This window comes from Hyposmocoma kahamanoa, unplaced genomic scaffold (assembly GCF_003589595.1).
Source record: "Hyposmocoma kahamanoa isolate Upper Pololo Valley unplaced genomic scaffold, ASM358959v1 76, whole genome shotgun sequence".
NCBI classification, from domain to species: Eukaryota; Metazoa; Arthropoda; class Insecta; order Lepidoptera; family Cosmopterigidae; genus Hyposmocoma; species Hyposmocoma kahamanoa.
Genome location: NW_020653900.1, coordinates 13,940,302 through 13,950,632, shown reverse-complemented (window position 1 = coordinate 13,950,632; position 10,331 = coordinate 13,940,302). Strand labels below are relative to the sequence as shown.

General features: G+C 35.1%; 1 protein-coding gene across 1 annotated transcript in view; it reads left to right on the top strand.

Moving 5' to 3' along the window:
- Positions 1–10,018, top strand: part of LOC113232374 (alpha-2B adrenergic receptor) — a 530,426-nt gene extending 520,408 nt beyond the window's left edge. The window contains exons 2-5 of the mRNA XM_026467065.1: positions 2,685–2,828; positions 6,136–6,239; positions 8,197–8,335; positions 9,290–10,018. Coding sequence (XP_026322850.1) covers positions 2,751–2,828; positions 6,136–6,239; positions 8,197–8,335; positions 9,290–9,865 — 897 coding nt within the window. The 5' untranslated portion in view covers positions 2,685–2,750 and the 3' untranslated portion in view covers positions 9,866–10,018. The remainder of the gene's footprint in view (positions 1–2,684; positions 2,829–6,135; positions 6,240–8,196; positions 8,336–9,289) is intronic.
- Positions 10,019–10,331: the final 313 nt, after the last annotated feature.

The window sequence follows — 10,331 nt, the reverse complement described above, 5'->3', positions numbered from 1 at the left end:
ATTATGGATTACAATGCAGTATTCGAGTCGAGATAATGCGATTGAGTAACTTCGCAATGGCTTTCCAAGAGGCGTTTATAAATTAGACCAAACATTTTTGCCTTTTCCTGAAACGCAGGATGTATTCAATCACCTCGTTCGGGTAACTAGGGTAGACAGGTGAATAAAATATAACCTCACACTAACTGACTAACATGGATTTATTATCGGGTTCGCTTGCTACTGTTGCTTTGGTCTCCAGAAATTCATATAATAATTCATCGTTGACGTTTTTGTATAACCTTCTTTACAAAAATGTTTTTATGTTGTAGCTGAAAAAATTATGTAAGGGATATTTACTTTGGAAATGAAACTACTTTCTTGGATCTAAATTAAGTATATTTGTCTTCTCAAACAAAACTATGTTTCACACAAACTGAGGAGGTATTAGCCATCTATCAGTTATGTCCAATATTAATGCAAAACAACCTATTTCAAAAAGTTACATTTTTCATGCTTACCGATTACTATTTATTTTAATTATGAAGAAAAACATCGTCAGGGAATGGGTTCAAAAACTGTCCCAAAAGTTCGTAACCTTAGTATAATAAAGCCACAAGTGGTCATACGTCAGAAGTTATCACATGACACTATTTTACAAAAAAAACCTCAACAAGTTTTATTGAAATCGGTAGATGAAATCCAGTAAACCAGATTCATCCCCTAATTTACCATCCTTAGAGGTGGAATATTTTCTTTAAATAAGACCACTACTGAGAACACTTTCAAACAAAAAAAGAATCATCGAAAACGGTCCACAAATGTCGCGTAGCAAGTTATCACGTAACACACACACAAAAATACAGTCGAATTGAATTGAAAACAGGATTCCCAAAAAGTTTCACGATAGAAAAATAAGACAAATTACCTCGAAACTCGGTACTTCACATATAGCAATGATTTTTTTATATCAACTGAACTAAATAAAGCACGTATACTATACGATAAGCATTTTTCAAATGGCATCAATTTCGTTTGTAAAGAAAATAATTCTTTAATTCTGCCACTCGACCCAAGCAAAATAAACCGTACGAGAAAACTTTGAATTCGAGCTGAGGTTAGTACCGACTCTTAACACTAAAATTATAAGTAGACATTAATGATATAAATAAACCATTAATATTATACTAAAGTAAAACACGATAACCATTACTGTTTTATCATCTGATTTATCACCCCTTCTCGGAAAACCCTTTCACGATTAAGATTCTGTGAAGCGAGGATTTTAACATGAAGTTTTAGGGCCGTTATTAAATATTCAAAATAATCGATACTCTTGAGAATTTTGTCTGAAAAGTAAGGGACATTAATCTTATGGCGTTCTACAGGGGTCACATTTATGGCCACCTCTTTTTAATATATCCATAAATGATATTTTTAAAGCTTTCGTTTTCCGTCACACTTACTACCCGTATAGATTAGAAATTGTAATTATACAAGCTTAATTTTACAACCATTTCATCGATTGCAAATACAAATAGTTGAGAACACAAATACGCTAGTAAAAAGACAAATTAATCTTCTCAGGTTACAATGCGGAAACCGTACCAAGGCAGGAAATTTAAGTTGAATTAACACAAGCTTTAACTAAGTTTAAGTAAACCTCGGTAAGTTCAATGTTGACTTCAAGTAACGGGCCTGACAACGTAGAAAAAAATCTTGTAATGACATCGCGAGTTAATGGCCCGTATCAAAGGTAATTAGAAACTAATATTCATGGCTAATTTGATTATGCATAACGTGACCATATGTAGTCCCGCTTATAATCTTTGTGTCCCGCTGTCCCCAAAATACAACATAACAATGTCCCGCTTTGATATAACAGGACACACGTGACATTATTTTTTAAAAAGGGAGGAGGCTCTCAATTCGACTCTTTTTTTTGTACGTTACGTGATAACTCCTGCATTTGTGAACCGATTTTAATGATTCTTTTTGTGTTGGAAAGAGGGTACCCTAGTAGCGGTCCCATTTAATTTTAAAGAAAATATTCCACCTCTAAGGGTGGCTGTTCATGCATGAAGACTTATATTTATAAATAGCGCCTAAATTTTATAAGGAGCAATTGTTTTAACGGTTGATTTTGCTATGCTCCAATTGGAGGCGTTTTTCTCTCAATAAACTTTAAGCAGTGAGCACTGATTTTTATTATCTCCTCTATTAAATCCCGTATAGTGGCGAACTAAGGGATGAATCCGGTTTTGAGCACTTTCCGGTAACCGATTTCAATAAAACTTGCCAAACAGATCTTATTCCACGAACTTTTGTCGTCGGTTTTTTTAGTATACTCAGTACTGATATTACTGAGAAAAATATGTAAAAAAAGCCCACCAGAATACATTGCTACTAGAAACATTTTTGGTTCTCTTTTTTAATCATTTTTGTAACTATCGTAAACTTCTGTTTATGACAGTTACAAAAATTATTTATTTTTACTTATTTTTAAAACAATATTAAATTTACAGGCGTCCCGCTCTAAGGGAAAAAAATAATGGTAAAATAACGGAAAAACTATTTCGTGATCCATTATTTGTATAAAAACGATACTGTTGTTTCTCGGTCAAACTTATTGTTAATCTAACTGACAGGCTTGCCTTAAAGTCTTTTATTAACCCATCAACTAACATTATACTAATTTTTCTCAGGTGTCAGATGACATCGGCTACGTGCTGTACTCGGCGCTGGGGAGCTTTTACATACCGTCCTGCATCATGGTGTTTGTTTACATCAGGATTTACTACGCGGCTAAAGCTCGGGCTAGAAGAGGCATCCGGAAAAAGCCTAGAAGTGTAAGTTTTTTTTTGTATATATAATACCAGCAGTAATGGCTATTTATTTTCTTTAGTAGATCTTCAAAATTTCGACTTTAAATTTCCTTAGGTAATATATTTAGAATCATTCTAACCCCACGCGTAGTTTATCCTATTGCAATGGCGAGAAAAATGTATAATAAAATACCGATTTAAATAAAGATAAAAAATAGTGCAGAAAATTTGAAGCAATTTTTATTACAAATGTTTCAATTCGTTGCAAGATATTTTTGTTTTTTTTTTCAACCGCCCGGGTTTCATTTGTGGCGGTTGGAAAAAAAAGAGTTTTAAAATAAAACGAACGATTTGACGTGTGCGGTATACCTAAAAATGAATAAAGGATAACAATTAACAATTAATAAAATTAATAATAATTTATTATTATACTGAATTATACTGATGCACCTCATCTGTGCGCGAAAAATATGCCATGTGCATAAAATGATACAATTCTAGACTCGGGACATCAAAATAGACAAAAAAACCATGATAGCCTAATGACCTACTTAATTGACATACCGCCTCTCAAGTAGAGGCTACGGGTTCGAATCCGGGCTAGCGACTCTGAATTTTCCGGAATTTATTATTTTATTTATTTAATTATTATTATATTATGTTCGAAATTTAATTTGAAATTTATCATGAGCTTTTCGGTGAAGGAAAACATCGGTATGTTCCACAAATCCCCACCAAAAAACCCCACGGTTAGGAATCCTACAGTTTGATTTAATTTTGTTCCACAAATGGCGTTGAAGCTTTTATACTTTTAATAAAGAAACGCGCGCTACAGTAAAAATTAAATCAAAGTTTAGGAACCCCACCAGTGGGGTTTTTATTGGGGATTTTTGGAACATACCAAAATATCGTGATGGAACCTGCATGTCGAAGAAGTTTCACAACCCTCGGAAGACGTGTGAAGTCGCCCACCCGCATTGGACAGCGTCGCCGACTATCAACCATCGGTCGGCATACTCATTAGTTAGCAGAGCCAAATGTCAATAGTACAGCAGCAATTGAAATTTCATTTAAGAGCCTTTTTTTTTTAAATTTAAACTATATACAGGATACTCTTAAGTTGGTTTAATCTAAAAACGTCCTCAGTCTGAAGGAAGTACGTTTGCAGAGGTATTTTTTAATATAAAAATAAGTGCGCATTTGACCTCCATCTCACCTGACGGAAAGTGACGATGAGATCGACGATGTACACCTAAATAATCTATTCACTACATACAATGACAAGATTCAAGTAATAGCTTTCGGGGAAAAAGTCCCCAGGTAGGGAATTCTACTCCCTAGCCGCTCGCCATATAAATGTGGAAGCGAAACGTTTCGCGCGACTCCTGGGAGTATCCACAACATAAGAGTACCCCCAGCTCACGTCTAGTCCCCCGATGATGGAAAGGAGAAGGCGGAATCAAATCATGCAATTCCATCTCACACTCTCCGTGATATAACCTGCAGAATGCTGGTAACCCTTTCGTCCCTTTCCAACTCTTTTCCACACTTGTCTTGTATACTTCAACGGGATCGGTATTTTGTGTCAGAGCCACACATAAAAGGTCAAAGATTTAGGCCGCGATTTGCCAATCACTGGCCTAAACCCTCACCTGAGAGGAGACCCGTACCAAGTGGATATTATTCATTATTTTGTCTATAATTGTATCATTTTGAGCTAGCTACTTTTTGTTAAATGATGCTCAACCGTTTTTGGAAAACATTGGTGCAACGTGGGTGCAACAATAGGATTTCAACTTTCGCTACAATTCATAAAGTTTAGTGGCTTAGCGACTTACCTATTGAGGCATTCCGAAAATCATAAAAATTGACTTTCGAGCAAGCCGGGCTCATAAATCCCTAGGACGATAAATACAATCGAGGCTCAGTTTTATTGTTTGAAAGAAGCTTTATTCGCCCTTCAAGACACACAATAAAAACACCTTTAATATAATATTAAGTTCATGGAATATCACGATGCTTCTAGCATGATATTATGGTAGATTATGTAATTGTGACGTAATTAAAATACGAGTGTGGGTTTATGAAAACATCACACGAATTTTTTAATGCCTAATTATGTACAGTTATATACACTGCTTTGCTCTGTATGACGTGTTCAGGAACCGCATGTTACGACCGGCATTGCAACATTGATCAGAGCTATTAGCTGTAATTATTAATTAACAACCGTAGTTGTTTTTTTAATTCATAGACAAATTAGAGTAGGCCCCAAATATCATATCGTTCGATATCAAGTAACGTGTGAGATTTGTCAAAATTATTTGCTATTGACATTTAATTTCGAATAAAACTTAATCTCAACTGATATTAGAATTGAGGTCGAATCAAATTGTTTTGTTTTTCAGGGATGTTCCAAATTTGATGTTAATATTAAGATATAATAACATTTTCACAGATAAGAATTTGTTGTAACAAAACAGTTTATCTTTATTTTTAATACATCATAGTGGGTTTATTATATGTGTGTAGATAAATGTGTGTTTTTAGTGAAATTACTCCACTAATTTGTTATAATTATTAATACAAACATCGAAGATTAAGAAATATTCCTTCGATCCGGTTCGATTCGAACCGGCGCCTTCGGCATGTAACGCTGCGACCTCTTTCGTCGTCATCTCATTTATCACCCTTTTCTCTGGTTCCTGGCCACCTACTTTGAACTTTTGAATCGTTCTTTTACTCCTTTTCTTCGTTCTGTCGAGTCTCTACTAAATTTCCGATGCGAGTAGACGTGCTCGACTTCATGTCAAAATTCTGATTATACCATTGAAAATCATGTAACCTAGCTGCTTGTAAAGCGTAATATTTGCACAAACACAACCCCTTTTGGAGTCAGTTCCTTTTTTTACCATGTCAAACCTGTATGTAATTTAAGTAGGGAGTGTTTTTATATGATTGTACGTATGTTTATACCGTTATTTTGTTTTTTTACAGCCTTCACCTTTCTTCCTTTTCCTTTTCTTTACCTATTCTTATTTTAAAATAAATGATGGGGACCGAGTCTTTTATTTGATTATTCTAGACCCTCGTCAACAAGCATATCATCTCATCATGTTATATCTATCTTTATATATCAAAAGGCTTCTTCTATTTAAGCGTGAATTATACACCTATACGCCTTTAATTTTTATCAGGCCAGATTATGGAGAAATTTTTCGAAGTTTGAAATCTTCTCAATTCAACCAATTTGAGTTACGACAGTATTTATTTCTTGTGCGAAATGCTGTTAAGGTATATCATTTTTTTTAACTTTGTTGAATTGTTTCAGAACGAGCAACAGACGAGCTTCACAAACGTGCCAAAGGGAACGAGGCCCATGCCTGCCACGCCGTCGATCCCTATGCCTGAAGGAGATAGTGTTAATTCTGTTAGGTAACACACCACCTTATTTTATGATATCGTTCGAATGGTTTGACACTTCAAAATAGTTGCTTATGGAATAAATGGGTGAGTGAGTGATTGATGGAACGAATGAATGAAACAAATTATTAAAAAAAAATTAAATGCACTTAAAATGTTATATTTTTGATAAGTGCTTTTTATCAACTGAGGTGTTTGAAATTTCGTGTACAACTTTACCATTCACTACATATTTATAGCCAATACTAATTGAGTTTACCCTAGTTTACATCATTAGACCCTAGAGTTTCTTGCTCATTCTTGTCAGGGGAATCCGCCTTACCAATACACAGTACAGTTTAATCAGTATGACCATTTCAAGTGTAATTTGCGTACCTATGAAATAAAGATTATTGGACTTTGACTTTGACGAACATAAAGCGTGTCATTTTAATGATATAATAAATGTGTATTCATCATCGTCATAACTGCCTCCGGGGCCGAAGGATTACCATCATGGTCCACGCAGAGGTCCCGGGTTCGATTCTTGGGCTGTAAGAAAATATTGTATGGCCAACATCTATTTCTCTCGTGAGTTTGGGTGTAATTTGTGGTTGTCTATGTGTGTGTCCATGGCACCCGTGATACAAGGTTTCCCTAGTGCAGGGCTATTAGCGTGTGTGCGTTATTGTCATCATCCACGCCCACTGCTGGGTATAAGCCTCCCAAAGTTTGTACCATCCAATCTGTATTAAATATTTATAAGTAAATATGTATTTACCCTACACCAAATAAATTAAGAAAACAATAATACTGAATAAGATGAGTCTCAGACACAGTACATAAGTACGTCGTTTCCATCTGTCGCCATCGGGGCTTGTCGAAGTCAGATCTGTTTTATTCATTCAGGCTCGCATTGAAATACCTCGCCTTAAACATCAAAGTCGTCCATTAGCGAACAGCTTTGTTGCCGTTCTGTCAATGTAACCGTCAATATGTAAAGCTAGGGAGTTTCTTGTTACTTTTTTATTCTGTGACCAGGTGTACGACTTGTTTGCCCTGAAACTTGGTATCATAGAAATATTATTCTTGTCTATTTACCCTAACGGTCAATACTAAATTTTATCCTTCACTTTCAAATATACGCTGCGTATGATACGCCTACCCATTCAATAGGAAGCATAACGGGACATAACACCCGAACGGCCAAAAATAAATCTCTCCCGTACGATTTATTGCAATCCGTTCCACAGACAATCCAATATCGACAATCGTCGCCCAACAAGTGTCTATACCGACGACGAGGCAACTCGATAAAACAAAACAGAGTGTTTCCGTTCTAAAGAACTGGCTCATGTGACACGTATTTTGCAACCAACGACACGTTGGGATTTACAATTTGTATTTTTTTTATATATTTTATTATATAATTTATTTAGGGTTCTTGTTGTAAATGGTATAAGTGGCATTTAATATTTTTTCAATTATTTAATTTGAACATGGTACACGAGATGTAACAATCCCGGAACAAACATGTTTCGCATGTATTAAATATCCAGTTTAATAAAGTTTTAATGTTGTTATTAATAATAAATAAGACTTAATTGGCTACTACAGTAGCAGTAGAGCTTCCTGTGAAAGGTTCGTAGCTTACTATCAGGTGCACTTGTTCTTCCCGTCAATAAATAAGAGTGTCACATGGTATAAATTTGCATGTGAAATATATCTCATCTCGTTTGTTTCATAGTTAAGTCTCAGGATGTTCTGTGGAGAGTTTGGCTTTTGATATAAGTGTTTGGTACAGTCTGCCTTTCAATAATAACTTTGATATACATAAGTATATCTTGATTTATCGGAAGAAGAAAACACCGTGAAACCAACCTGCTGCCCGAAAATCAGTCAGTTTCAGACTAGCTTATAATGACCTTACCCGACGCCTAAATGATTGAACAAGAACAAACAAATACAATTTATCACACTCATCTTGCAGAGACAATCCAATTTCAACAATCGAGGCCCAGCAAGTGGCGATACCAACGGTGACATGCGACTTGGCATCGGACATATCGACCAGTGAAGCAGGAGACACCATGCCGCCACCACCTGATGAAAGAAAGGATACATTAAAGGCACGTAATATCATAAACTAAGTTTTTTTTAATACAAAAATAATGCAACATTCACGAGTAAAATAAAAATATACAACATTCCATATGTACGAGTAAAATAAAATATGCGACGATCTATAATAATGTACCGTAAAATTAAAATCCGTAAAATTTGCAACATTTCATATGTAAGAGCAAAATAAAAAATATGCTGCATTCCATGTGTACGAGTAATTAAAAGATTATAACATTGCATAAGTACCTACGAGTTAAGTCAAATATTCCATCTTAATATGTTAACGTAATTTGAAACAACTTAGATGTAACTAGGAAATGTACTATTGCATTTAACAGACGGGGCAATTTTTAAAAATAATAATCGTAATATTTAAGAAACGTAATATACTATAGGTTACTTATGATTATTGGTTTAAACGAAAAGCATTTAATAAAGTTCGCTTTTTAAAATAATCACTTAAGAACGCTTTTCAATTCAAGCGTGAGCGTTGGTCAGTTCAATTATCCACAATTTAATTTTTTACAACGTACTTATATTTCAAATCCCACCATCTATATTTCCTAAACAAATTGAATCGTCAATGTGAATAATAATCTTATAAATAAAAATAAAAATCGTGTTTTACCAGTAAACTTACTTATCTTAAAACCTTTAGTGGTCTTTTCGCAATCAACACATTTTTTTTAATTAGCAGTTTTTACCATCTCTACACATAATTAAACAAACCCGAATAACTAAATATTATTTATATGTACATTGAAATAAAATAAAACTAGCAACAACGTCGCTTTGTGTCGTAGTCGAAATAGATGTCAATCTAAAATGGTCACTGGAGGCTTTGTCGAGACAAACTGAATGCTTCTTAGAGAAAAGTTTTACCTGCGGACCTCAGAGACCCAAATTTAGGTCTGTTCATTGCTTTGGTATTACCTAAATCATTCTATTTCTCTCTCCAGGTGGTAACATCAGCACAAGTCCAAAGAAATCTCTTAACGACGTGTCCGTTAAGAAACTCGACATTATCCGTCAATGGAGAACTCGAGACGAGAGGTCGAGCGGCCAGTGTGGCCATCGACACAGACATGGTTTCGGAAATGGAACCATCATCATCAGACTCCGGGGTCGTAAGCCGCTGCGCCGTTGTTAAACCTCTAAAACTAAGAATCTTCAAGAAAAGTAGTTCTGATAGAAGACAGCAGAAACAGCAGCCCAGTAAATCGGAGCTCGAACCCGCCTTGCCAAAACAGCACAAACCCAGAGATCCGGAAAGAGAAAAAAGAAGATTGGCAAGAAAAAAAGAAAAACGGGCTACATTAATATTAGGCTTAATTATGGGCAGCTTTATAGCTTGCTGGTTGCCCTTCTTCTTCCTTTACATATTCTCAGCAGCGTGTAAGTCTTGCGAAATAGCCAATATGGCGTTTTCTATAGCTTTCTGGTTAGGGTACATGAATTCAGTGCTAAATCCTGTAATATATACGATATTTAATAAAGATTTTCGAAGAGCCTTTAAGAGGATATTGTTCAAGTGATGTTTGGCTTACCTGTGCTGCTATACTTGTGTGGCCAACAGAATAATGTTGGCTCAGCGACGAGCAGCACCGGGTCTTTACAATGTGCGTTGATTATCTTCCATTTTGTCATTAACAATAGTCGCTGCATTTCATCTAAATATTCGCTTTATTGCAAACTAATTCTGTATATTTCTAAAATATACACTCTGTTTCGTTTGAAATATGTGTAATAGACACTGTGTCTCACTAGGACTGTATAATAAACACTGTGTTTCATTGAAATAAGTGTAATGGACACTGTATTTTACTATGACTGTGTAACAAACACTGAGTTTCATTTAAATAAGTATAATGGACACTGTGTTTCACTATGACAGACTAATAGACGTTGTGTTTCACTATGCCAGTCTAATAGACACTATGTTTCAAATGTAAAATTACCTGCTTTATTAATATTGTGATGCTTTAGACAATTAAGCGATCA